Source organism: Mesoplodon bidens, assembly GCF_964165515.1.
Source record: "Mesoplodon bidens genome assembly, chromosome: 10".
NCBI lineage: Eukaryota > Metazoa > Chordata > Mammalia > Artiodactyla > Ziphiidae > Mesoplodon > Mesoplodon bidens.
The window spans coordinates 74,455,493-74,483,258 of NC_138172.1; the positions used below are offsets into that span (position 1 = coordinate 74,455,493).

Here is a 27,766-nt window from a genome sequence, read left to right on the forward strand (position 1 = left end):
GAAGTAGGACTGGGCTTGCTTCAGCGGCCCCTGCTCACAGCTGTCTGTATGTCTTTCAGACAAGCCGATGCTGGAGGAGTCGGAGGGCCTGGGCAGCCCTCCACCTTACAAGATGATCCAGACTATCGGGCTGTCGGTGGGCGCCGCCGTGGCTTACATCATTGCCGTGCTGGGCCTCATGTTCTACTGCAAGAAGCGCTGCAAGGCCAAGCGGCTTCAGAAGCAGCCGGAGGGCGAGGAGCCAGAGATGGAGTGCCTCAACGGTGAGGGGCCCTGGAGGAGGGAGGCCCAGGAAGAGGGAGGCGGTGCTGTGCGCAGGTGCTGAGCGCCCTCCCGTGGCCACGGAGGACAGCGCTGTGGCGCTGGAGGGAACAGCTGGAGCCAGAGCAGAGCCGCTCTGCCCCCCCCCTCCCCCCGCCGCCCGCCCTGCCCCAATCCCAGCTGGAAGCCTGGAGTTGGCCGATTCCCTGGGCTTGGCTTCTGCGCAACCTGGCTTACATCTTGCTCATTGGAGCCTTTGGGGCCAGCCTCCTATGTTTCCCTGCCTTCTCCCTGCAGTTTGAAACCACAGACATAATTTAAGTATATGTGTTCATGTTTCTTTGTACACCTTGTCTCCCCCCATTAGTCTTTGAGTTTCCCCAGGGGCGATCTGTCTGCCTGTTTCCCTCCTCCTGCATTTTCTCCTCCTACTGGGAGCCTCCTGGGGACATTGCTGGGTCTCCCCTCTCAGTTTAGGAGTTCAGGAGCAGGGCCTGGGTTTCCCTTGTTGTGATTTTCCCTTTGTGCCCGTAGGAGACCCTATGAAAGCAAAAACCCTTATGTCACCATGCTGTCCAGGGACCATTGACTCAGATGAGACTTGTGCAGTTTGTTCCATTTCAGAAGTTGTAATCGGCTGTGTCAATAAGTGGTCATACCCTAAGGGATGCCTGTCTCCCTCACCCCAGCCCCATCAGTTCATCGGTTGGATTGTGTGTGGATTTTGTGTGGGACCCCAGGATTGGACTCCTTTGGTGGAAGTGGGAGATTGTGGAAAAGAACTGCAGTCCCCACCGTGGTGGCCAGAGTGTCAGGTTTTATCCTGACACCCCCCCTGCCTCTTCTTCCCAGGCGGGCCTCTGCAGAACGGACAGCCCTCAGCAGAGATCCAAGAGGAAGTGGCCTTGACCAGCCTGGGCTCCAGCTCCGCAGCCACCAACAAACGCCACAGCACAAGTGACAAGATGCACTTCCCTCGGGCCAGCCTGCAGCCCATCACCACACTGGGTGTGTTGCCTTGGCCATCATCACCCCTGCTTAACTACAGGCTCTGGTCTGTCTTGGGGCTGCACTAGGGCTGGTGGCTCTGGAGCCCCTGAGGCCCAGAACATCAGAAATGGAGGGAGCTTTGGGGAGGCCCGGTCCGGTGTGTCCCCCACCTGTTGTCCACACCCCACCTCCACAGATTTTGTCATTCCTGTGTATTATTCACTTGATGTTTTCTTTAGATTGACTCTCCCTCACCTTTAAAAAAAAATCTAACTAAAGTTAGCTTTGTTTTAGGAAGAACTGTGAGAAGTTACGGATCTGTGCTAGTTAAATATTTTCTGAGCATAGGTTAGAATGTAGAACTAAGATCTGTTTATGGTGAACGACCTAAAATTCTCATACAGACCACCCTCTAGAAAATACTATTAATCTGACCCCTTTATTTCACTGTTAGCGACTGCCAAGCCCAGGGCAGAAGGGGAAGTGGTTTGCTCAGGGTCACCCACACAGCTGGGGCCACCACCCGGTCCAGGTGGGTGGAGCAGAGAGACTCCCTGCTGTGTGACACAGGCCAGGTGCCTCCCAAGTCAGGGGCTTTTCTCTGCTCCGGGGAAGGCTGCTAGCTGACTCGGATGTGTGCCCGCAGGGAAGAGCGAGTTTGGGGAGGTGTTCCTGGCAAAGGCGCAGGGCTTGGAGGAGGGGGTGCCAGAGACCCTGGTGCTTGTGAAGAGCCTGCAGAGCCGGGAAGATCAGCAGCAGCTGGACTTCCGGAGGGAGTTCGAGATGTTTGGGAAGCTGAACCACGCCAACGTGGTGCGGCTGCTGGGGCTGTGCCGGGAGGCCGAGCCCCACTACATGGTGCTGGAGTATGTGGACCTGGTATGCTGCTGGCCGGGGCCCTGCTTGTCTCGGGCTGGGCAGTGCTCTGACCTGGGGGGCGGGGGGCACCGTGGGAACCTGCTGTCACCACCTTGAGATGCTCAGCCTCCTGTCCCCTCAGCTCTCTGACACCCACCTTTCTTTGACCCGCACCCAGTCTGCCAGCCCCAGGTCTGGGGGTGGGGCCCAGATTCTTCCGGCCTCTCCCTCTGCCCGCTGCCTGGATGCCTTCCAGGTCCTCTTCTCTGACTCTCGTTTTCTTTGGTTTGTCTTTTTTTTTTTTTCCTCCCCAGGGCTTGTCAGCCCTTGAGAATAAATACGTCAGAAACTGGCTTTCCTTCTTTCCCTGCAGCCCGTACCACTTGAGGGACAGTGTTAACCCAGCCACTAGCCTTCTCTTTCCACCCTGCTTGTCACGCCCAGCTCCACCCCTCACTCTTCATTCCCTGGCCCATCTAGGCCTAATCCCCTTGGTCTTCAAACTGCTGCTTGTCAATCTCCCCAGCTCGGGGCAGGAAGGGGGCGGAGTGACCCTCGTCTTTCCGTTAGTGAGTGCTGATGAGCACTTTGTGCATGTTTTTGCTGCTGGTGTCCCCTCTTCGTTATGTCTGGAGGACACAGCCATCCTGTCTGGGGTCCGTGAAGACCCTGTGAAGACAGAGGGTTGGGGGCTGTGGGGTTTTCCTCTCTTGGCTCCCTCAGGGCAGGGGCTTCCTCACCTGCCCATCTGGGGCCTCCCCTGAGGGTCGCAATGACCGTCCTTCTCCCTTTCCGACTGAGAGTGTCTAGGAGGCACTTCCTATAGTTTTTAATTCCCACTGGCCTCTCCCCATGGGAGGGGGTCTGGGCTGGGGACTGGGCATTCAGGTCGGGGCTCCTCACCCCCCCACCATCCCCCCGGGGCGGGTACCTTGTGAGCACCTGCTGGGTTGGATGTTTTGGAGATACAGGCTGGACTGACTTGACAGAGACGCTTGGCTTTTCCTCAGGGAGACCTCAAACAGTTCCTGAGGATTTCCAAGAGCAAGGATGAAAAGTTGAAGTCGCAGCCCCTCAGCACGAAGCAGAAGGTGAGGACGGGGGTGGGTCGAGGCCCCCAAGGTGGGCCAGGACCCGGGGCAGTTACCTAACAGAAGTGCACTGGTTGAATGCAGCCTGTGGGCCAGGCCCCGTGTAAGTACTTACCTCAGTGATCACGGTGATCCTCTGCGATACATGTCGCTATCCGAGTTGTGGGTGAAGACGCCAAGGTTTAGAGAGATTAGGTGACTTGTCCCAGTCATGGAGCCTGTGAGTGCCTTTGTGTGGCCACGTTGCCTTCGGAGAGAAGAGCTGCCCTTCACCTTGGCCGCTGCAGCAGGACGTCTGTCGCCTGCCTTGGACGCTGAGCTGGAGGAGCAGCAGGCAGCCTGGGCGTCTAGGGGCCTTTGGGGCTGGGCGTGGCCCTGAGCATGTTTCTTCATCCTCCGCGTGTGAACTGGCCTCCTGACATGGTGCCCCTGCCTCCATCTCTGAGAATCCACAGGATTGTCTGCTGTGGCTGTATATGGAAAGCCACAGGACAGGACGTGCTTCTCCAGCTGGGTGGGATGTCAGGACCCCAGAGCTCACAAATCAGGACACGCATGGAGCCAGTGAATTTGGCATCATGGGCCCTTGGGGATGCAAAATTGAGACTGCCGCACGTCCTTGGGGCACTTAGGATCTAGTGGGAGAGCTTGGGTAAGTGAGTATGGCGTGTGCCTTACAGACTTCAGGTAAGACACAGAAAGCAAGTGAGAGACATAAAATAAGAGACATTGAAGACGTCCACGTCCTTTAGGTGGACAGACAGACAGTGTGGTTAACAAAGAAGGTCCCCTGGTAGAGAAAGCCATTCGAGTTCAAGTCTCAAGGACAAGAAGTAGGTGAATGGTGGGAAGAAGAGGAGTTTAGGTATGTTGCTTTGGCTGGGACAGGGGCGTAGGCAGGCGACAGGAAGTTATTTCCATCACGTGACCCGAGGGACTCTCTTCGGCTGAGAGTCGTCACCACTGTTGCTGAAGGTTTCTCCACACTTTTTTGCCCAAGTGTCTTGAACTTGACGGGGAAAATTCAGTAAGTTGGGTTTCATACTCTCCAAGGACAATATTCTGCATTGGATGGTGGGGGAAGGGCATTGCTTTAAAAAAAAAAATTGTAGATTTATGGACCGTACCTCAGACTTAGGGCGGAATCTGTGAGAGTGGGGTCTGAGGATCCGCATTTTTTTTTTTTTTTTTTTTTGCAGTACGCGGGCCTCTCACTGTTGTGGCCTCTCCCCTTGCGGAGCACAGGCTCCAGACGCACAGGCTCAGCGGCCATGGCTCACGGGCCCAGCCACTCTGCGGCACGTGGGATCTTCCCGGACTGGGGCACGAACCCTTGTCCCCTGCATCGGCAGGTGGACTGTCAACCACTGTGCCACCAGGGAAGCCCAACGTTCAGTTTTTAAAGGGAGGTGGAGTGGTAAGCAGGCTGCTCCCTGGCCAGCTAGAGCTAGAATGAGGGTGCTGTGCCTGGATGGGGAGGAGCCTCAGGAGGATTCCAGGACAGCGGTGGGATCGCGATAGCAATCAAAGACACAGGCCCTGGGTGGTGGCATAATTGTAGGTGATGCATGTTAGAGTAGCTGATAAGATGATGGAGATTTTGAAGTTTGAGCACTGTAACCTGTGATTTCTCCATGGATCACCTGCAAGCTAATGATGGGACCAGGAGCAGGGGCAGCTTAGCACACCTGGTGGACAGCGCTTTGCTTTAAGCAGTCAGATGCCGGATAGGAAGCAGCAGCCTGTTTGGGAAGAGCAGGGAAGTGTCACGGTGGCTTAGCCAGAACTCAGGCGAGCCCCCAGGGTGTTAAAGTTGGAAAGGAGGGGTGGATCTGGCCTTTACCAAAGTGCAGGTGTTTATAACAGCATTTGAAAATTAATCCCGTGGCCATCTGATGGCGGCTTGCCCAGCAGTAAGGAAACACTTAACTGGCTTGGGTTAACAGAATTCCCTTTTACTGTCCTCGCTTAGCCAGTATTTCCAGAAGCACTGCTTCTCTGGAAAGATAGCAAGTTAGTCACTGGGCCAAGACCTCTGTCTTCTGTTCCCATGACTAATAGCAGATTGTTTAGCTTGTGAGCCAGAGCAGAGAGGGCAGGCTGAAGGGAAAGCCAAGTCTGATGAGGGCTTGTTACAAAAGCCATTGTCTGCCCCTTACAGACAACCGGGCAAGGCTGGACAAATGCCCTGGCGTTTTGAAGCCTGAAGTAGAGTGTGTCCATTTATAATGCCTTTTACCACTAGTGCCACTTGGGGCTTCCTGAGGATGGCAGCCTGGGAGCTCTTTTGGGAGCATGACCTCTACTTTTCCTTGGAGATCCAGTGCCCAGCTCTGCACCCAGGGATGGCTCAGTAATCCTGGTGGACCTGTTCACCTGACCTCTTCTCATTGGCTCATGCATTTGGTTGGAAGCTCTCCGGAGATTTTGTGGCTTCACTTTTGATAAAGAAAATGCACCAAGAAGATGAGATTTCCCCTAACTCTTGGTAGTGGCCCGCGTTCAGCCCATCTGCATATGCAGTGTCAGTCGATATATTGGATATGTAATGGGTCCAGACTGGTTGTGGTTGGGATCAGTGCTGCCTAATAGAACTTCCCGAGGTGGTGGAAACATTCCATACCTGTGCTGTCCAGTGCAGTGGTCACCAGCCCCATGTGGCTACTGAGTACTTAGCATGTGGCTAGAGAGACGGAGGAGCTGAATTTTTTATTTTATTAAGTTTTAATTAACTTAAATAGGCACACGGGGCCAGGGGGCTACTGTTTTGGACAGCACAGGTGTAGACCATTGTTTTTAAACTTTTTTGACTGAGACCCACAGTAGCAAAAAAAAAAAAAAAGGAAAAGAGCACGTTTTACATCACAATGCAACACAGACGTGCATATTTATTTATTTATTTTAAATATTCTAAAGTGTCACTTTTTAAAAATTAATTTATTTATTTTTGGCTGCGTTGGGTCTTTGTTGCTGCGTGCGGGCTTTCTCTAGTTGTGACGGGTGGTGGCTGCTCTTCATTGCGGTGCATGGGCTTCTCATTGCGGTGGCTTCTCTAGTTGCGGAGCACAGGCTCTAGGCGCACGGGCTCCAGTAGTTGCAGCACGTGGGCTCAGTAGTTGTGGCTCGCGGGCTCTAGAGCGCAGGCTCAGTAGTTGTGGCGCACGGACTTAGTTGCTCCTCGGCATGTGGGATCTTCCCGGAGCAGGGCTTGAACCGTTGTCCCCTGCATTAGCAGGTGGATTCTTAACTACTGCGCCACCAGGGAAGTCCCAGATGTGTATATTTAAAAAATGAAAAAAGTTCCATGAATGATAGTTATCCTTACCACGTGTGATACACTCTGATATTTTCTATTCCTTTAAAAAAAAGTGCTGGTTAAGATTCACTAAATGGGTTTTATGCCATACTAGTAGGTTGTGACCACAATGAGCAACTCTCCAGTGGAGGCAGTGTGGGGCCTGCAGGGATCTCACTGGTCAGAGCACACAGACTGAGAAGATCTGCTTTTGGAGTGACTCCTCTCCCAGTGTTTGGACTCAGCTCCTCTCCTGGCCTTTCTGTGACTCTGGGAGCCAGGCTGGTGAAGCTGCTCGGAGCCAGCCAGGGATGCCGAAGGGCCAGTCCACAGCCAGCACCCCACCCCTGGGGTCACTGATGGCAGACAGCCCTTCCTGTGCCCCCATCCACAGTGAGGTGACCCAGGAAAGGTGGCTGCAGTGTTGAGGAAAGAGCCAGGCTTTGGCATTTGGCTGGGACTGTGTGCAAAGCTGAGGAGGAGCCCCCCTCACAGAGAGCAAGCAGGGGAGCAGCTAGCTTGGCTCAGGGCCCGGGCGCACAATAGGTGCACAACAAGGGTTCCCACCCCCTCCTCTCTGACTGGGTGGTCTCCTTCTTGCCCTAGGTAATGTGGGAGCAGCCCTTCTACCACTCACATTCACCTTTGTTCCTTTTTGAACTTCAGGGACATAGATAAACCATAATCTTGGTTAATCTGTGACATACTCTCATTGGTCCACACACAGGCTGCTTTTACTTACTTAGTTATTGTTATTTTTTTTTTTTTTTTTTTTTGCGGTACGTGGGCCTCTCACTGTTGTGGCCTCTCCCGTTGCGGAACACAGGCTCCGGACACGCAGGCTCAGCGGCCATGGCTCACGGGCCCAGCCGCTCTGCGGCATGTGGGATCTTCCCGGATCGGGGCACGAACCCGTGTCCCCTGCATCGGCAGGTGAACTGTCAACCACTGCGCCACCTGGGAAGCCCTGTTATTTTTTTAATGTTTTTTTTTTTTAATTTTATTTTTGGCTGTGTTGGGTCTTCACTGCGGCGCGCGGGCTTCTCATTGCAGTGGCTTCTCTTATGGCGGAGCATGGCGCGCGGGCTTCAGTAGTTGCGGCGCACGGGCTTAGTTGCTCCGCGGCATGTGGGATCTGCCCGGGCCAGGGCTCGAACCCGTGTCCCCTGCATTGGCAGGCAGATTCTTAACCACTGAGCCACCAGGGAAGCCCTTAATGTGTTTATTGACGTGTGTATGTATGTGTGTGTTTGTTTCATTTTGATATTTCAAACTTAAAAGACTGTAAGAATGGTTCAAGGAGCTCCTACAAACCCTTTATCCAGATTCAATTGTTTACATTTTGCCCCATTTGCTTTATTATTCTCTGTGTCTGTATATTATTATTTTTATGCGTTTTTCTGAACCGTTGGAGGTAAGTTAGAGGCCGACTTTTGACCTTTTGCAATCAGATGTGTGGCAAATGATACCTTGTCAGGTCTTGATTAGTATTTTCTTGATCACCCATGATACTGGTCATTGGCCACGTTTGTCTCTCCGTGATTTAGTATGTGGTGGGTGGCTTCTCCCTTATGGATCCTGAAAGTGAGTCTGTGTGCTGGAAGAAATACACAGCTGGCCAGTAACTTGTTAAATAACCTTCCACGTGGACCTCTTTGCATTTCTGTTTGCCTTGTTTTTATACACAAGGAAATACTACATGTCTTGTGTCCCTTGGTGTTGCTCCCAAGCATTGGATAAGGTGACAGAGGCATAGGGGCCATTGGTCTTTACAAGCACTCTCCTGGTGCTCTGATTTTACCTGTTTGGCATGGCTCACCTTCCCCCAATTGGTGGCACCCTTCTGCAGGTACAATTCTTACCTCCCTTCTAGACTGCCCTCTCACCAGGAGCCCAGTCTTGCCATCCCTGTTATATTCCATCAGCACCCAGTTGTATGTGGTGTATAGTAGATGCTCAATTGATATTCGTTCAGTGCATTGGTGTATATTTTTTAAATGTTAGTATTTCTTAATTATAATTACATTTAATATGTTATATAATGTATTATATGTAATACATTCACATGGCTCAAAAACTTTTAAAAGGTATCAGTGAAAAATCTCCCCAACTCTCTTACACTTTGGAAAATAGTTTTGCATTATTTTGTAATGCTAGAGCTACTCACAGTCCATGACCCACCACGAGGTATCTTAGAGAAACTCATGCATGTATACACTCATAAGAACATTCATAACAGCACTGTTTTTTTTTTTTTTTTAAAGAGGGAGGAAGGGAGGGAGGGAGGAAGAGAGAGGTCATGCTCTTATTTATTTATTTATTTATTTATTTATTTATTTATTTGGTTGTGCCGGGTCTTAGTTGTGGCTGGTGGGCTCCTTAATTGTGGCTTGTGGGCTCCTTAGTTGCGTCTTGCCAGCTCCTTAGTTGTGGCATGCATGTAGGATCTAGTTCCCTGACCAGGGATCGAACCCGGGCCCCCTGCATTGGGAGCTTGGAGTCTAACCACTGTGCCACCAGGGAAGTACCCAGCACTGTCCTTTTTTTTTTTTTTTTTTTTTTTAATTTTATTTTTGGCTCCGTTGGGTCTTCGTTGCTGCACGCGGGCTTTTCTCTGGTTGTGGCGAGCGGGGGCTACTCTTCGTTGCGGTGCATGGGCTTCTCATTGTGGTGGGTTCTCTTGTTGTGGAGCATGGGCTCTAGGCACGCGGGCTTCAGTAGTTGTGGCACGTGGGCTCAGTAGTTGCCCAGCAGTGTTCTGAATAGTGAAAATCTGGCGGGGGGGGGGATCAAATTTCCACTGACATTAGAAGGAATAAATTATGATGTGTTTATCATGAAAAAGAACTAAGTACAATGATATCCCAAAAAAAGGATGAGCCTTGCATTGTTAAGTGAAAGAATCAAGGCACAAAGGAATATACGTATTTGTATGCTTGCAGCCTTATCTGGTTCTAAAACAGGCAAAATGGAATTGTATTGTTTGTTTAGGAACATATGCATAAGCGGTAAAACTGTAAAGAACAGACAAGACATTATTTTCATAAAAGTCAGGATAGTGATTACCTCTTGAGGAGAGAGGAGAATTTGTGCTGGGGAAGGAGCCAGTGGGGGGCTTCTGGGGGCCTATCATTGGGTTTTTTTTAAAACTTGGTGACTGTTACCTGAGTGTGGGCGTTATAGTTATTCGTGAAAGTAGACATATATCTTATGAACTTTTCTATATGTAGTTCACACCAAAATATAAACCAAAAGTTTCCCTACCTTTTCTCTCTGGCCTCCAGCTACCCTTCTCAGAGGCAACCAGTGTGTGTGTGTGTGTATCTATCTACCTTCGCTCACACATACATTTTAATAGATATATATGATTGTTTATTTTGTTTTTTATGAAATGCAACTAGTAGAAAATATGTAACTTTGAAGTAAAAAAAAAAAAAGAGGAGCAATCCATAAAGATGTGAGCTCTACTTACTGCCCAGTTATTTTTCACTCAGCAGGTGGTCACTATGTGTCCTCCCCACCCCACCTGCCACTCACTTAATCTAGCACCTGCTGTGCATGGGAGTGGGGCCGAAAACTTTACTTCATTCACTTCAGTTCTCCAGCAACCCAGGAGGCAGGTCCTGTTATTCCCATTTTACAGAGAAGGGAACAGGCTGTTGTGCCTTTGTTTTGGGGCTTCCTTCAGCATCACATTAATGGTGCTGAGACCCCACCAAGAGCTGTGTCAAGGGCGGTCCGCCAATACCCCAGTCCTGATCTGCTCTGACAGCCTCCTTTCTCATTCCAGGTGGCTCTGTGTACCCAGGTGGCCCTGGGAATGGAGCACCTGTCCAACAACCGCTTTGTGCACAAGGACCTGGCCGCTCGAAACTGCCTGGTCAGCGCTCAGAGACAGGTGAAGGTGTCGGCCCTGGGGCTCAGCAAGGACGTGTACAACAGGTAGGGGGCACAGGTGGGGTGGGCGAGGGGCAGAGGGCAGACACAGCTGGTGGGGGTGGGGTGGGAAAGGGCTTAGTCCAAAGCTGGAGGCCCCAGGAGGGGCAGAACCTTCCCACCCTCTCCCAAGGGTGCAGTAGGCATCCCAGCCAGTGAACCACAGCTCCCTGATCTTACACATTTTCTCTAGTGATAAAACAATTATAAACCTTTTTCAAAAGTAACGAGTCACACTTTATATAGTTTTATATAGAATTTAACTATTCATATGGTTCCCTCTGTAACTTCCTGAATTCAGTAGTTATTATTATTATTATTATTATTTTTTTTTTTTTTTTTTTCTTTTTGCGGTACGTGGGCCTCTCACTGCTGTGGCCTCTCCCGTTGCGGAGCACAGGCTCCGGACGCGCAGGCCCAGCGGCCATGGCTCACGGGCCCAGCCGCTCCGCGGCATGTGGGATCCTCCCAGACCGGGGCACGAACCCGCGTCCCCTGCATCGGCAGGCGGACTCTCAACCACTGCGCCACCAGGGAGGCCCAGTAGTTATTATTTTTAAGGCTAAGACTTAAAGCTCAGCACCCACAGCCAGAGATCGCGCTGGAATATACATTACCTAGTGCCTCCGGGAACTTCCCCTTGAGTCATCCCAGTTTTGACTCACCCTGGTTTGTCTGACTGTTGCTTTAGTCATGATGGGGTTATCACTAGTAAAGCTCTTTAAGATTTCTTTTCATTTCACATGTTCATTTTTCACACTTTTAAACTAATAGAAAATATGTATGATTATTAGCTTTTAAATATTGACATTAGGCGAAGTCTGATTTTTAAGGGAATTTTTTAACCGTCAGACCCCATGTGGATGCCTCCAGATTTCATCCAGTATACAACCCCCCCACCCCACCCCTTGCTAAGCAAAAATGTTTCCAATTTCCCTGAATGCCTTGATACAGAAAATCTGGGCTGTAGCTTGGGTATGAGACCCAGCCCTGGGATGAGGTTGGGATCCCAGGCTGTGCCCCTCACCCCCCCCACCCCCCCACCGCCACGCCTGTGTGTCCTCTTGTCCCGCAGTGAGTACTACCACTTCCGCCAGGCCTGGGTGCCGCTGCGCTGGATGTCCCCTGAGGCCATCCTGGAGGGCGACTTCTCCACCAAGTCTGATGTCTGGGCCTTTGGCGTGCTGATGTGGGAGGTGTTCACTCACGGGGAAGTGCCCCATGGTGGGCAGGCAGACGACGAAGTGCTGGCAGGTAGGCAGCTCTGTTTCCGAGAGACAGTTCCAGATGTTCTCTAGGTAGAGAGCTTGCTCAGGGTCCGGGGCCAGTTCAGCGCCCACCTCCCCTCTCAGGGCTGGTATCAGTACGTACACGGATATGGCCACTCCGCTTGTTAGATTACCGAAATACCTTCATACTGGTTTGTAAATAGCCCTTGTCCCCAGCGTTCACTCTAGCTACTCTGGTGCCTGCCTGTTGACCCCACTTCAGCCCCTGTGCATTGGCTGCTTCTTGTGTTGCTTGGACCCTGCCCCCGCCAGCCAGAGAGATCTGGGACCAGGGGAGTCCTCCCCTTTGCTTGCAAGATGCTTTCTATAGACTCCTTGAATCCTTGCTCATCCACACTGGCCAGCGTCCCTCAGAGTCTCCCTCACGTGGCTGCCTGTGGGAACTGCAGGCTCCACAGAGTATTGGACAGGTGGTTAAATATTTTGACTAACCCTCTTCCCACCGTCTTTCTGCAGACTTGCAGGCTGGGAAGGCCAGACTCCCGCAGCCTGAGGGCTGCCCTTCCAAGCTCTACCGGCTGATGCAGCGCTGCTGGGCCCTCAGCCCCAAGGACCGGCCCTCCTTCAGCGAGATCGCCAACACCCTGGGAGACAGCCCCGCGGATAACAAGCCGTGAGGAGAGAGCCCAGGCAGGCTGTGCCTCAGGATGGTGTGGGCAGGGGAGGACCTCCTGAGGGGTGCCCACAGCATGATGGGCAAGATCCTGGTCCTCTTGGGCCCTAGGGGCCCCGCCCAGGCACCACAGGCACTGCTGAGGTCAGGCAGGGCCTGGGCTTTCTTCCTCTTCCTCACCCTCAGCCCTTGGGGAGGCTGATTTGGACCCAGACTGGGTGACTGGGGCTTTGGGCTGGGCAGCTTTCTCTACCACCCCTTCCCCCATCAGGGGCAGTGTGGGTGCCTCAGGTAACCCCAACTTCTGGCCTGGGTCTCCTCCCCTCCACCAGGTCCAGTTCTGCCACTCACCTGCCAACTTCATCGGGGGAGGGCTAGGCTGGAGGTGAGCTGGCTTCAAGGGGAGTTCCTTAATATACTCAAGTCCTGGATTGTTCTGGCCCCTGGGGACCACTTTGGGGTCTGCACTAGGATCATGGAGGACCCAGCCAGCGTGTCCCCCCCCTCCCCCCCCCGCCACGGACATGTGCACGCTGACCCAGACCTGCGCCTCCTCCCTACCCTTCTCTCCTTTTCTCATCCTAAGTGCCTGGCAGATGAAGGAGTTTTCAGGAGCTTTTGACACTATATAATCCGCCCTTTTTGTATGCACCGTGGGCGGCTTTTGTATGTAATTGCAGCGTGGGGTGGGAGGGCATGGGACGCAGGGGTGGGTCCTGGAGGAGATGGGACAGTGGGCCACCCCTGCCTCACACCTTTATTGTTGTTGTTTGTTTGTTTGTTTTGATTTTTTTTTTACACTCGCTGCTCTCAATAAAGAAGCCTTTTTTACAACCTGCTTCTGATGCTCATTCCCTACTTTTTGCCCATAAATGATGTGCCTTCTTCCCTCGCTTATCAGAGGGGCCATGTGCTTTCCCGGAGTCTTGGGGGGTGCTTGGGCAGGGATAATTGGCAGACACTGGTCCTTCTCTCTGGTTTGTGGAGCAGTTGAATACTTTTTTTTTTTTTTTGGCCACACTGCGTGGCTTGCAGGGTCTTAGTTCCCCAACCAGGGATTGAATCCGGGCCACAGCAGTGAAAACACGGAGTCCTAACCACTGGACTGCCAGGGAGTTTCCTCCTGGGGAAGTTGAGAATGTGGGCTCAGAGGAGGTGAGACCACCTCTTGTTCATGTGACCCTGTGTTGCTCTTTGATGCCAACTAATTATTCTCTGCTGGCTGGCCTGGTACTCACACTCAGGTACTGAGCGTAGAAGTGTGAGGAGGGAACTAGTTAGAGTGGGGTTGGAGAAGGAGTTAGTGACAGATTCAGGTCTCTGAATCCCTTTAAGACTCTAGGAAGGGGATGGAGGAGATAGGACTGAGCAGAGATGCGCTTAATGCCTCACTGCTCCAGGGCTTTCAGCCCTCTGCTGGTTTGATTCCTGCCTCTTCATTACCTAGACCTTGTGTCATCAGTTACACTCTACCATGTCGTAACTTCAGCATGGTTCTCCATCCTAAAGAGGTAAGTCCTGACCTCTGGAATTGCTCTAGTTCCTTCTGTTCCTCACTAAATTTCTCAGTAATGAAAAGAACAGCTAATATTTATTAAATACTTGCTCTGTACCAGTCACTTTGCTAAGCACTTAACGTGCATTATCTTATTGAACTTCTGTGACCACTCTGTTAGCCAGATATTATTGTTCGCATTTCACAGATTAGGAAACCAAGACTCAGGGAGGTCAGGTAGTTTCCCTAAGGTTGCACAAATGGTAAGTGAGCCACTGTTGTAGATATACAGTGTGGTACATCCCTCAGGTGTGTTGGAGTGTAAAAAAACAAAAACAAAAACAAAAAAATTTCTCTAGAGCAGTGCTTTTCAAATTGTGGGTTGTAACCATCATTTAAAAAATATGAAACAAGGGCTTCCCTGGTGGCGCAGTGGTTGAGAGTCCGCCTGCCGATGCAGGGGACACGGGTTCGTGCCCCGGTCTGGGAAGATCCCACATGCCGCGGAGCAGCTGGACCCGTGAGCCATGGCCGCTGAGCCTGCGTGTCCAGAGCCTGTGCTCCGCAACGGGAGAGGCCACAACAGTGAGAGGCCCGCGTACTGGAAAAAAAAAAAAAAGAAATGAAACAATTAAAAACTATCTGAGTACATTGTATACCTTATGGGTAAGTATTGTTTTACAAAATTTTGTTTATTATATTTGATATGTGTTTGGGTATGTTAGCTTATGTCAGCTATGGGGGTGGTGCTGCAGCATAAAACCCTCAAATCTCACAACAATTTATTTTTCTCACAGGTCTGCAGGTTGGTGAGGTTTGGCTGATCTTGGCTGGACTTAGCTGAGTTCAGGCAGGCTTGGCACCAGGTGGTATGTCTGGTTTGGGTCTACTCTGCTGGCCCCCAGAGCATGCTCTCATGCAGTAGCAGGAGCACAAGAAGTCCCGCCAGATCACGCCAGCACATTTAAAAGTGTCGGTCTATTAACATTTTATCAGCCAAAGTCAGTCACATGTCAAAACCCAACATCAGCACTAGTAGGATGTGACTGCAAAGGATGTGGATATCTTATTCCAACACAGGGTGTAAAAATGGGGTACAATCATTGAATTCACTCCATGTTGTGATGTAAAAATTATTTCCTCCTGTGGGATGCACTCAGAAGTACTGGGAAGGCAGTACTGTAGAAGGTCATTTATCACTAAGCCTCTTCTTCGAGGCATCAGGGAAGATGCCTGGTCTTCCTTGACCGCTCTGCAGCGGCTAACACTGCTGGTCACATCTGCCTTGTCAAATTCTCGTCTCTTGCCTTTGGTGATGGTACGCCGTATCCACCTTCTCTGACCAGGCCTTCTCCAGCCCTGCTTGTGGCTTCCTTCTGCCTGCCCCAGAGATGGCTGTTCTCCTGGCTTCTGTCCTTGGCCTTCCTCTCTCTACATTCTCACCCTTAGGAATCTCATCTTACCTCATGTGACTTTAACTGGCCCTTCAGTGTGGACAGTTCCCAAAGCATTAGCTCCAGTTCCAGCCTCTACCTCAAGCTTCAGACTCACACTCCCCTTTTTCTACAGGACATTTCTCTCTACCTGTTTCCCTGGGCCCAAACTGAACTTACCTCTCTCCCAAACCTGTTCTTTAAGCCAAGTTCCCTGTTCCCTTTATTGGTGGAGAATAGTCACCCTTACTTAGAATCTCAACCCATCATGAGCCCTCTTCTCTGTGCACCCCCTTCCCATGCAGGCCATCACCAAGATCCCTTTTTTCTACCTCTGCCCTGTTTCTATCTTTGCTTAATTTTAAGGGAAAAATTTTTGCATAGAAGTAGTACTGATCATGGAAGAAGTCAAGTGGTACAGACTTGCATAAAGCAAAAAATAGATTCCTCTAGAAGGAACACACCCAAGCTCATTCTACAAGGCCACTATCACCCTGATACCAAAACCAGACAAAAATATCACAAAAAAAGAAAATTACAGGCCAACATCACTGATGAACATAGACACAAAAATCCTCAACAAAATACTAGCAAACAGAATCCAGCAACACATTAAAAGGATCATATACCATGATCAAGTGGGATTTATCCAAGGGATGCAAGGATTCTTCAATATATGCAAATCAATCAATGTGATACACCATATTAGCAAATTGAAGAATAAAAACCGTATGATCATCTCAATAGATGCAGAAAAAGCTTCTGACAAAATTTAACACCGTTCTATGATTAAAAACTCTCCAGATAGGGCTTCCCTGGTGGTGCAGTGGTTGAGAGTCTGCCTGCCGATGCAGGGGACACGGGTTCATGCCCCGGTCCGGGAAGATCCCACATGCCGCGGAGCGGCTGGGCCCGTGGGCCGTGGCCGCTGAGCCTGCGCGTCCGGAGCCTGTGCTCCGCAACGGGAGAGGCCACAGCAGTGAGAGGCCCACGTACCGCAAAAAAAAAAAAAAAAAAAACAACTCTCCAGATAGTGGACACAGAGGGAACCTACCTCAACATAATAAAGGCCATATATGACAAACCCACAGCAAACATCATTCTCAAAGGTGAAAAACTGAAAGCATTTCCTCTAAGATCAGGAACAAGACAAGAATGTCCACTCTCGCCACTATTATTCCACATAATTCTGGAAGTCCTAGCCATGGCAATCAGAGAAGAAAAAGAAATAAAAGGAATCCAAAAAATGAACTTATTTGCAAAGCAGAAATAGAGACACAGATGTAGAGAACAAACTCATGGATACTAAGGGTGGAAGAGGGGGGTGGGATGAATTTGGAGATTGGGATTGACATATATACACTACTATGTATAAAATAGATAACTAATGAGAACCTACTGTATAGCACAGGGAACTCTACTCAATGCTCTCTGGTAACCTAAATGGGAAGGAACTCTTAAAAAAGAAGGGATATATTTTTACGTATAACTGATTCACATTACTGTACAGCAGAAACTAACACGACCGTAAAGCAACTATACGCCAGTAAAAATTTTAAAAACACATTCCTCTCGTCTGATGGAAAGCACGATGAGTGTTTGCAGCGTGGCTTTTCCTGACATTTCCTGGGCACACCGACTCATGACCTTTCCATTCCCCCTAATGCTGCCATCACCATTGAGATCTCTTTTCTTCTATGTGAAGTTAAGAATCCCTGTGTAGAATTCTGCTCAATCTTATGTGGCAGCCTGGATGGGAGGGGAGTCTGGGGGAGAATGGATATGTGTATATGTATGGCTGAGTCGTTTTGCTGTGCACCTGTAACTATCACAGCGTTGTTAATTGGTTATTTCCCAATGAAAACAGTTATAGAGTGTTACTAATTTTTTTTTTTTTGGTGATAGCAATTTTTTTTTTTTTTTTTTTTTTTTGCGGTACGCAGGCCTGTCACTGTTGTGGCCTCTCCCGTTGTGGAGCACAGGCTTCGGACGCTCAGGCTCAGCGGCCATGGCTCATGGGCCCAGCCGCTCCGCACCGCACCGCAACGAAGATTAGCCCCCGCTCGCTGCAACTAGAGAAAGCCCGCGTGCAGCAACAAAGACCCAACACAGCCAAAAAAATAAATTAAAAAAATTTTTAAAAAGTAATAAATTTTTGTTCTGATTTTATTTGGATGATAAAAATCAGGAGAAAGAAAGTTCAGGGTGGGAATGTTGTAGAATGAGGGGATCTGGCTGAAATTCTGATGCCCTTCTGGAGGTCTGGATGGACAGGGGGCTACTGCGATTGAGGCCTTATCGGAGACGCACCAAACTCACATTCCAGGGAGGCCAGGCAGGGGACTTATCTGAGTTCAGCGGGCTGTGCAGAGTCTATAGTGAACCTGGGAGCAAATGCCTCTTCTCTGGCCACCGTTCAATTCTGCTGCATGATATTGTGCTCCTGCAGGCGCGTAGGCCCGGGGTTGCTGAAAATTCCAATTTTTTTGAGAGAGGCCAGATAATCAGATTTCTGTGTAAAATCTCCTGATTTTAAAATAGTCTATGGTCCAAAGAAGACACACCTATGAGCCAGTTTTTTATTGTAACTTTATCCACATCAGCAGTTTTGTTTCCTGAACCTGCAGTGATGTGGTGTGGGTGGAGTGGTGCCCCCCTTCCCCCGCCTGTGATAAAGGGCTGTGAAGGAGCTGTGGCACTAATGCTGCTGTGCAATTGCCCTGGGGTTCGGTGAAATGGGAGAGATGGCAGCCTCTGTGAAGGGAAGCTGAGTACTGTTTATCATCCTGGACCCCCTTCCCTGTGGATGGCAGACGGCTGTCGTTCTCTGCTGAGTGGAGTGCCACCGCTTAGGGCTGTCCACCCTGCGTGTCTAAAGTAGGTTTTTCAAATGGAAAAATCTTTAGAAGCCAGGCAAGAATGAACCCCCAACGGCTGTGATTTTGACTGTGCGGCTTAGACAAATCCCAAGCAAACATTTGTGGCCCCTGAAGCCCGTCTGGAACCTATTTATCTATTTGACCTGTTCTTCCTCTTGAGCTAACACATTCCATATGTTTAACTACCTGTTGTGCAGAGTAAATTAGGAAAAGAGAAAAAAAAAACTCTTTAAAAAACTATTGGGAAAGGGGGGGAGAGGAGGGCTCTTAATTCCTGTATTTAGGGGTTTGATGAACAAGCCATGTTTTTAGTATGTATGTGTATATGTATATATATATACACACATGATATCTCACAAATCACTTGAACATACTTTATTTCAGTATTTTTCAGTCTTTGGATTGCGATTCACAGTAAGAAATGCAGTTGACGTTGTCATCCAGTACACACACATTGAGTCATATGAAACTGACAGTATCCTACCCTCTTGACCTATAAAATGGCAATTTTTTATGGTTCAAACTAAAAATAATGCAAAGAAAAGTTTTATGCAACAATATTTACTCTTGTCTCTTTTTTTGGTGAGACCCATTACTTTATTAATTTAAATGCTGGTTGCAGTATACTCAATTGATTTCACTATCACTACCACTTTATTCACAACTGACTGCTTTATTTAATCTTCATAGCAATTTTTAAGGCAGGAATCATCACCCTATGCCATCCCCTTAAACACAAGAAAGAGGCTGTTTATCCTAGGGACAAGGTGATTAACTCCCTAACCACTTACTTAGACCACCACTGCACTTTAATCTATATCTCATCTAATCTTTTTAAGGACCTCCTACCGACAATGAGTAATGTGGAGTTTGGAGAGGTCAAAAACTTGTTTCCAGGCACAGGGCTAGGAAGAGGCAGCTTCCAGATTTTAATAATTTCTGTAATAGTAAAGCTCAAGCTATTTTCACTGCCTTGGAGCTAAGAACCAGACCCAGACCCTGAACCTGGGTTTTGCAGCACTCCACTCTTTTTTTTCCTCCTATGGGCTTTTCTTGGCTTTCAAGAGAAGGGCGTGTGTGTGTGTGTGTGTGTGTGTGTGTGTGTGTGTGTGTGTGACGCATGCACTTGCTTGCTTGCTTAAACTTTCTGTCCGGCTACACTTTTTCCCAGGCCTTTGCACTAGTTGAGGGGTGGGCTTTATCCCCGCGACCACCCCCTCCCCCAGCCCAGGCCGCAGCTGGAAATCTTTACAGATCATCATCTCTCCTCCCTGCCCCCATTGGGGACCGGGAGGCCGACTGTCTCCCCCGGTCTTTTCCAGATGTACGTCTGCCAAAGATCCCCGCCCCCCAAAAAAACCAGTCTAGAGAATGATGAATGAGGACCGGGGAGCCGGCCTGGTGGGAAAGTGTCGTCGCCTTGAAAAGAGAGGGAAAGGGAAAGGAAGTGGTGGGGGGGGGGAGGGGAAGCGGTGGAGCAGAGAGGCCGCAGGGAGAAGAGTGTAGACAGAGGGGACCAAGCCCCCTTTGCTCCGCCGGTAACGTTGACTCCCTCGGGAAGGCGTGGGGAAATGCTCTAATCCCTGAAGTCCCTGGGAATTTGGGCTGCATATCATTTACTGCAATCCGCACAATCCACTCAGGGACTATCCCAGTGTTAGCTTCCAGCCCTTCCAGCACCGGGTTCCCAGTACCGCTCCCTCTCTTCCGCAAGACTGCGCTCCAGTGCTCTTCCAGGCTTCCCCTACCGCAGGTTCCTCCCAATTCTCTCTACCATTCTCTGGTCAGGGGGGCGGAGTCGTACCTCCTCTCCTGTTCCTTTAAGAGGCGTCGGCTCCTCCCCTTTCGGAGTTGCCGTCTGACGCCTGATGACAGCACCGAGTTCGGTATGTCTATGCAAATAAGCGCTCCCTGTGGGCCAATGGGGAGCGGAGGTGCTGGAACAGCGGACCAATGGGGCGGGGGTGCAGGGGCTCACCATATAAGGAGCGGCCTCGCCATAAAAGGAAACATTGTATCTCTTTATATGGGGGGAAGGGTCGGGGGGATCCCTCGCCACCAGCGCGTGGTCCCGGCCCCCTCCACCCGCCGTCTCGGCCGCGGCCAGCAGCCCCTGCCCCCCGGGGGACGCTGACGGCCGCCGGGCGCGCCGCCCTAGCGTACGGACAGGGGGCGCTCCGCGCGGCCTGGGGCAACCCGGGCCACAGGGGCAGGAAAGTGAGGGCCCAGGTCGGCCCGGGCGTGCAGGGGCCCCGGGTTCGCAGCGGCAGCGGCGGCAGCGATAGCGGCACTAAGCAGCAGCGGGAGCGCCGGGTTGAGCCGGGAAGCCGATGGCGGCGGCGGCGGCTCCGATTCCTCGCTGACTGCCCGTCCGCCCTCCTACTTTGAGCGCCATGTTACCGAGCCAAGCTGGGGCCGCGGCGGCGCTGGGCCGGGGCTCGGCCCTGGGGGGCAGCCTGAACCGGACCCCGACGGGGCGGCCAGGCGGTGGAGGCGGCGGCGGGACTCGCGGGGCTAACGGGGGCCGGGTCCCCGGGAACGGCGCGGGGCTCGGCCCGGGCCGCCTTGAGCGGGAGGCTGCAGCAGCAGCGACAACCACCCCGGCGCCCACCGCGGGGGCCCTCTACAGCGGCAGCGAGGGTGACTCGGAGTCGGGCGAGGAGGAGGAGCTGGGCGCGGAGCGGCGCGGCCTGAAGCGGAGCCTGAGCGAGATGGAGCTCGGCGTGGTGGTCGGTGGGCCCGAGGCGGCGGCGGCGGCCACCGGGGGCTACGGGCCGGTGAGCGGCGCAGTGAGCGGGGCCAAGCCGGGTAAGAAGACTCGGGGCCGCGTGAAGATCAAGATGGAGTTCATCGACAACAAGCTGCGGCGCTACACGACCTTCAGCAAGAGGAAGACGGGCATCATGAAGAAGGTACCGGGCCGGGAGGCTGGCCGGCCACGGGAGACCGGGAGGGTGGGGACGCGCAAGGGGAGCCCGGGAAGGAGGCAGAGCCGAGGCGGAGGTGAGAGGCGGCGAGTCCGCAGGAGGTGTGTGGGAGGGGATGGCTGTTGCCCCAGGAGGGTGAAAGGGGAGGGGCCGCCAGGGAAATGTGGGGAGAGGGGAGATGCCGGGAACGTCCGGAAAAGAGAGGAAAGGCGCCGAGGTGGGAGTGACGGGCTCCAGAGAGGAACGGGGCCCTCGTAGAGCGGAGGAGTGAGGAGTGGTAATGGGAGGCTGCGGGGCTGCCCGGGAGGTGGTTAATGAGACCCGGGGGTCAGTAGGTCCAGTGCGCTCTGGTGTTGGGGGGAAGGCGCCGGAAAAGCAGGGAGAAGAGAAGGTATGGGGGTGAGGAGGTTGGAGCTGCATAACAACAATGAGCGAACATGTGTGGGAGGAAGGTGGGCATCACTAGAGTAGTGCTGGCTGGAAGGATCGGCAGGGCTGATGACCGAATGGGGCTCAAGGGCCCCAGGTAAGGGAGCAGGGCAGGAGAACTGATGCTGCCCTGAGCATCAGAAACCAAGTCCTGAGATGGCCATGTGTCTTCCGTGCATCCACTGGAAGCCGGCACACTCCCTGCAGGACAGGCTTCAGAACCATTTGCCCTTGGAACAAGTGGGATTTCCAGCCCTAGGGAAAAATCTGTGCACGGAGTTTGGGGAGAAGGTTTGCAGAGGTACCTAGAAATGCCTCCTCTTCTAGCTGATTATCCAGTGAAAAGGATGAGGAAAGGAGTTGTCTTGGGGTATAGAAGATATGGGAAGGGATGAAAGCAGAGGAACTGGGAAACAAGAAGCTAGAACTCTGGGAACATTGGCTGGTTTATATTTATCCCATATAGAAACCAAGGCTGCTTCCAGTGGGTTGTGGAACTTTGTTGGGAGTGAGGATGCTACCTATGGGGCCATCCTTGAAGGTCTGTGAAGGCCCCCTTCCTGGGTTTATGGCAGGCTAGTAGCTGCTAATCTAGCTGCTATCTCCCCTCACTCCAGACACTGTTGAGTCAAGACAAAGAAAGAGAAAAGGGGGAGCAGAGTATTATAGAGCAGGACAAAATGGCAACAGGTTAGTGCCTGTGCAGTTTCTGGGAAGAAACATGGGACATTTTAGAGCTTAGGTGGCCCCTTATCCCTAACATCTATGTGACTTCCAGTGTAGTAGCGGCTTCATCCTGGTCCCTGTGATGGTGAGGAGGTAGTGGGAGCCATCTCTTCGTGAGGCTCTGGGCACCAAGCTGTAGTTTGGAGCAGCTACCTGGGCCCCTCCGTGTCTGCTGAGGTGTTATATGTTCTGTCACCGGGAGCTGTGGCTATTTGCTTGGGGTATCTGCAGGTCAGTGAGGCTGTTCCTCAAAAGAGAAGCATGGGGTTTTTCTACCCCTCAGCTCACCTTCAGATATCCTTCAGATAAGACCCTATAGAGTCACTGGAGAGGAAGGTAATTATGGGAGTGGGGGCTTGAGATCACTGTGTACTTCCCTCTCTTTCCCACTACCCAAGGAAGGTAGAGATTAAAAGTTTTGCTGACCTACCCATCTCCCCCCCTACCCCCAGGCCTATGAGCTGTCCACGCTGACAGGGACACAGGTGCTGTTGCTGGTGGCCAGTGAGACAGGCCATGTGTATACCTTTGCCACCCGCAAACTGCAGCCCATGATCACCAGTGAGACTGGCAAGGCACTGATTCAGACCTGCCTCAACTCGCCAGACTCTCCACCCCGCTCAGACCCCACCACAGACCAGAGAATGAGTGCCACGGGCTTTGAAGAAACAGATCTCACCTACCAGGTGTCGGAGTCCGACAGCAGTGGGGAGACCAAGGTGTGTTTGGGTCCCCTGTCTGAGGGGAAGGAAGGGGAGGGACTTGACCGGCAGAGAGGGGAAGGGGTCTCTCTCCCCCGCCCAGGACAGGTGGATAGGTGCCTACTGATGTGGAGTGGAGCCGGGTTAGTGCCCCGCATCTTCGGGTACAGGTGTCCCTCCTCTCTATCCTGACAGGAGGCCGGCCCCCTAGATAAGCGGGCGGCCTCCGTGCCCATATAAGGCCGGCTCCGGCTCCACGCCGGCCTCCCGCCTGCAGCCCGCCTGCCTGGCAGGGCCCTTGCATTCCTCCCGCCAGCTGTCTCCCTGCTGGGGGCGGGGGCGTCGCTTAGCCCTGCCCTCCTGGCCGGCTGGGTGGCCGGGGAGTAGGAAGGGAGTGCTCATAGGTTCCAGGGTCCTGGGAAGCCAGCACTGTCAGCAGGCAGGCTGGCTGACTAGGCTGGAGACTACCTTACTAGCCAGCCGCCTGCCTCTTCAGGATGTCCGGGTCTGCGCACGTTAGGGAGTGTATTCGCCCGGCTGCTAGGGATGCCGGCCGTGGTTACGCCTCCCCCTTCCTTTTCCCGGTAAGGAGAGGGGGCGGAGCTTCCGCCCTTGCTGCTCTGGGGAGCTCCACCTTCTGGGTGGCCCTTCACTAACTGGCCAGTCGGAGGAAGCGGCACTGTTTGCCTTAGCAACGCCTCCACCAATCAGGGGCTTCGAGCGCCACTGCTTCGCAAACATCCCGCGCTGATCCAGCTCCAGTATCGGAGCCCCCTCAGTTCTCTGGGCCTGGTTCTCAGCTCGTGGCTTCCTCCTTCCTCTTCTAAAAACAAAGCCTCCCTGAGGGGAGAGTCAGTGCTCCAGGCTCCCCACTCTTTTAGCAGTAGGGCTAATTTATTCCCATGAAATTTTGCTGAATGAATAAATTCTTTTGGTGCTTCATTGCCAAACCCCCAAGATCACTCTCAAACCCTAAATTCCCTGAAAAACTGTCGGTCCCTATCTCAGAAGCCTGGCAATTCAGATCTGGAAGGACCCTTTTAAGGATGACATAGTAGCCCAGCCCCCTCATGTTTACAGAAGAAGAAAACTGAAGCTCAGAAAGAAGAGGTCTTCCAAGGGTCACACAGGTTATCATTGCCAGAGCTGGGAACAGACCTCAGGTGACATTATCATTGTCATCATTATAAGAGCAGCAAATACTGCTTTTTTTATGAGCCAGGCACTATTCTAAGTGTTTTACATATGTTAACCTATTTAATCTTCACAACACCTATGGGGTAGGTATTATCCTTCTTTTACAGACAGAAGACTAAAGAAAAAAGCTCAGCAGCTCAATAACTTGTCTAAGAGTCAGGCTGCAGGTAAATGGTGGACTTGGGATTTGAACGCAAGCACACTGGTTCCATTCTGGGCTGTCAGTCCACACAGTTTCTTGAAGGGGCAGGGTCTGGTAGAGGCTCACCACTCCATCTTTACTCTGGGTGTAGGATACACTGAAGCCGGCCTTTACTGTCACCAACCTGCCGGGTACCACCTCCACCATCCAGACAGCACCCAGCACCTCTACCACCATGCAAGTCAGCAGCGGCCCCTCCTTTCCCATCACCAACTACCTGGCACCAGTGTCTGCTAGCGTCAGCCCCAGTGCTGTCAGCAGTGCCAACGGGACTGTGCTGAAGAGTACAGGCAGCGGCCCTGTTTCCTCTGGGGGCCTCATGCAGCTGCCTACCAGCTTCACCCTGATGCCTGGTGAGTCACAAGGGGCAAACTCAGCATGCTAAGAGTGGGTTTAGGGCTGGCCCAAGGAGAATGACTTTCCTCGCTCAGAAGGAGGGTGAACAGGGGCCAGAGCCTGAGAGGAGCCTCTTATGTCCCATTGGTAGGCACTGGGTCCCTCCCCACTGGGACTTGAACTAGTCTTGTCAGTAAGTTTCAACCATATGCTCTGGCCTTGTCTAGCAAGCCCAGCCCTGTGCCTCCATCGCCACAAGGACAGCAGACATTCTACCACTTCCCTACCTTGACTGGAAGGCAGATCATGTCCTTGATGGGTCAGTGCCTGCTCCTGTGTCAACCGAAGAGGGTAGAGTCAGGGCCTAGGGCAGGAGGAGGAGGGAAGGGCAAGAGCAGAGTGTGGAAGCCCCTGGAGACAAGATTCTGGTCATGAAGGGCCTCTTTGGCTCCCAGGAAAGATAGTGATGGGAATCGGGGATAGAATGCCAGACCTTGGGCCTGGGGGTGTTTGAGGGTGCTTGGTGCAGGTGGTGGCTGGGTAGGACAGAGCACGAGTAAGTCTCTGTGTCTCATAGGTGGGGCAGTGGCCCAGCAGGTCCCAGTGCAGGCCATTCAGGTGCACCAGGCCCCGCAGCAAGCGTCTCCCTCTCGCGACAGCAGCACAGACCTCACGCAGACCTCCTCCAGCGGGACAGGTACAGCTCGAAGCTCTGTCACCTCCCTGCTGTGCCTCCTTCATGAGGCCTAGCAGCAGGGGCCCAGCAGTGTCCGTCCCATAACGAAGGTCAGAGAACTTCTTAATGTGGACACTGAGGCTTTGGGGTTAACCCTTACCCTAATCCTTATGAGAAAGTCAGGCGAGGGTGGTTGGGTTTTGACTCCTGCCCTGCAGTAGGGCTGTGGATTTCAGGAAGAAATTAGGGACCATTGAAGCTACACTCCTTAGGTGAGAAGCCTGAGGCCCAGAAAGGAGAAGTTACTGGCCCAAAGACACACGTTTGCTCAATTACCAGGAAGGACTTCTAGAGTAGTTGTCTCCTTGTGGGAGGGTGTCCTAGGTTTTGAGTAACCACAATTCCCCTCTGTGTCTCTGGTCATTTCAGAAATGATGAGACACTTTCAAAATAAAAGTACTTTTAAGTACTTTAAGTTATTTACAACCTGTTACACGAAGTTTGGTCTGTGGAAGGAGGACCAGTATCACAGCATCACCTGGGAGCTTGATAGAAATGCAGACTCTTTGGCCTCACCCCAAACCTACTGAATCAGAATCCACATTTTTAACAAGTTCCCCTGGTCACTGTGTGCACATTAACATTGGAGAAGTGCTTATTTAAAAGCTGAATCTGTTAGCCACATGTTGAGGAAGAGGGAAGAGGAGTGAGAACAAGTGAAAAACGGGATGAGGGAGCTCTCTCTCTAAAAGAAGAGTATCTGAGTTTCCTTGGGTTGGGTCAGTCATTGTAATCTTTGTTTTTCCCAGGGCCTTGGGGTCTTGGAACAGAGCAGATAGATAGTGGAATAGAACGATGTGATAGGATACACTTAAGGGTTGGTGTTGTGTTCAAGAAACAATAAGGATAGTCTTAGCTGATGACAGGGAACCGAGGAACAAGTTTATCTAGCTTTTGACCTGGGAAATGGCAAGAGGGCTCCGGAGGCCTGGAGTTCCTGGGGGTGGGATGAGGGGTGTTAATATGGACCAGTGCCGACCTCCCTGACGTGTGTCTGTGTTTGCCAGTGACGTTGCCCGCCACCATCATGACGTCATCTGTGCCCACAACTGTGGGAGGCCACATGATGTACCCCAGCCCCCATGCAGTGATGTATGCACCCACCTCGGGCCTGGCTGATGGCAGCCTCACCGTGCTCAATGCCTTCTCCCAGGCACCATCCACCATGCAGGTGTCCCACAGCCAGGTCCAGGAGCAAGGTGAGTTTGGGGGGGGCAGGGCTGCCGAAAGGAGGGCCATTTCCTCCCTTACACACACACACACACACACACACACACACACACACACACACATTCAAATGCCTCCCCCAACTCAGATGCGTACACTCACACATACCCAAGCCAGGTGCTCACACATATACCTACACATTTACACACACAGATGCTTGCACACACACTCCACCCAGGCTGTCCACTTGGACACTCATGCACACTTGAACACCCACACCCACATACATACTTAGACACATTTGGACGCTTACCTTTGGGCACTTACATCTGAGACTCACCCAGTCACTTGTGCATTTATCACCACACCTCCAAGATCTGGAAGTTTCTCTTGAGCAAGTGATTTGAGTTTCTCCTGTGGCTTTTTAATGCAGGTGGCGTCCCCCAGGTGTTCCTGACAGCGCCATCTGGGACAGTGCAGATCCCTGTTTCTGCAGTTCAGCTTCACCAGGTAGGTGGGGGCACCTTTCACCCCAGTCAGCCAGCCCCTTCTTTATCTTGACCTCAGGGATTCCATTACTGGGTGGTCCAAGCCAAGATCCTTAGCCGAGAGGCCTATCTATTTTCCTGGTCAGGCCTGTGTGGTGGGCAGGCAGGCAGGTGAGCAGGGGGCAGCCTGAGCTGGCTGGTCAGTTCCAGCCCCCTACCTCCTCCTCACACATCCCCTTCCCTCCAGATGGCTGTGATAGGGCAGCAGGCCGGGAGCAGCAGCAACCTCACCGAATTACAGGTGGTGAACCTGGATGCCGCCCACAGCACCAAGAGTGACTGATCCGCCCTGCCGCCCTGGACAGATGGCCCAAGGGACGGCACCACTTATTTATTGTTGCCTTTTCACGTTTTCTTTACACACATGTTGACGGGCCGCAGGAGGGAGGCGGGGAGGAGCAGTGGGCAGCCACAGGACTGAGCCCTCTCACTCCAGCCAAAGAAATGGGCCAGCCTGCCCTCCACCCCATCCTCCCTCACCCTCCCCTCCTTCTAGCTCCACCTCCCATCTCTGTTGATGGTGGGGCTGTCCTGCCTCCTCAGACTCCCCTTGCCAGCTTGGCTCCGTGTTTGCCATGAGTATTAGCTTACCCAATGGGACCGTGCTCCCCCTCCCACACACAGGTCTCTGTGGGACGAGGCACTGTGTCCCCCTGA

General features: G+C 52.1%; 2 protein-coding genes across 3 annotated transcripts in view; both read left to right on the forward strand.

Annotated features, from left to right (window-relative positions):
* The window catches only part of PTK7 (protein tyrosine kinase 7 (inactive)), a 60,833-nt gene extending 47,662 nt beyond the window's left edge, over nucleotides 1–13,171 (forward strand). For both annotated transcript variants that reach the window (XM_081247543.1, XM_081247544.1), the window contains exons 14-20: nucleotides 60–263; nucleotides 1,114–1,269; nucleotides 1,898–2,130; nucleotides 3,120–3,200; nucleotides 10,286–10,437; nucleotides 11,507–11,685; nucleotides 12,177–13,171. In XM_081247543.1, the coding sequence (XP_081103669.1) occupies nucleotides 60–263; nucleotides 1,114–1,269; nucleotides 1,898–2,130; nucleotides 3,120–3,200; nucleotides 10,286–10,437; nucleotides 11,507–11,685; nucleotides 12,177–12,337 (1,166 nt within the window). In that variant the 3' untranslated portion in view covers nucleotides 12,338–13,171. The remainder of the gene's footprint in view (nucleotides 1–59; nucleotides 264–1,113; nucleotides 1,270–1,897; nucleotides 2,131–3,119; nucleotides 3,201–10,285; nucleotides 10,438–11,506; nucleotides 11,686–12,176) is intronic.
* A 7,019-nt stretch (nucleotides 13,172–20,190) lies between these two features.
* Nucleotides 20,191–27,599, forward strand: SRF (serum response factor). Its single transcript, XM_081246993.1, has 7 exons — nucleotides 20,191–21,052; nucleotides 22,675–22,941; nucleotides 24,414–24,675; nucleotides 25,236–25,355; nucleotides 26,402–26,593; nucleotides 26,995–27,071; nucleotides 27,297–27,599. The coding sequence occupies exons 1-7, from the start codon at nucleotides 20,534–20,536 to the stop codon at nucleotides 27,390–27,392; spliced, it is 1,533 nt and encodes a 510-aa protein (XP_081103119.1). The 5' UTR covers nucleotides 20,191–20,533; the 3' UTR covers nucleotides 27,393–27,599.
* Nucleotides 27,600–27,766: the final 167 nt, after the last annotated feature.

Coding starts and splice junctions, on each gene's coding strand:
- SRF (XM_081246993.1), top strand. CDS start 20,534: ATGTTACCGAGCCAAGCTGGGGCCGCGGCGGCGCTGGGCCGGGGCTCG. Junction 22,942..24,413: donor ACAGCAGTGGGGAGACCAAG/GTGTGTTTGGGT, acceptor CTCTGGGTGTAG/GATACACTGAAGCCGGCCTT. Junction 25,356..26,401: donor GACCTCCTCCAGCGGGACAG/GTACAGCTCGAA, acceptor TGTGTTTGCCAG/TGACGTTGCCCGCCACCATC.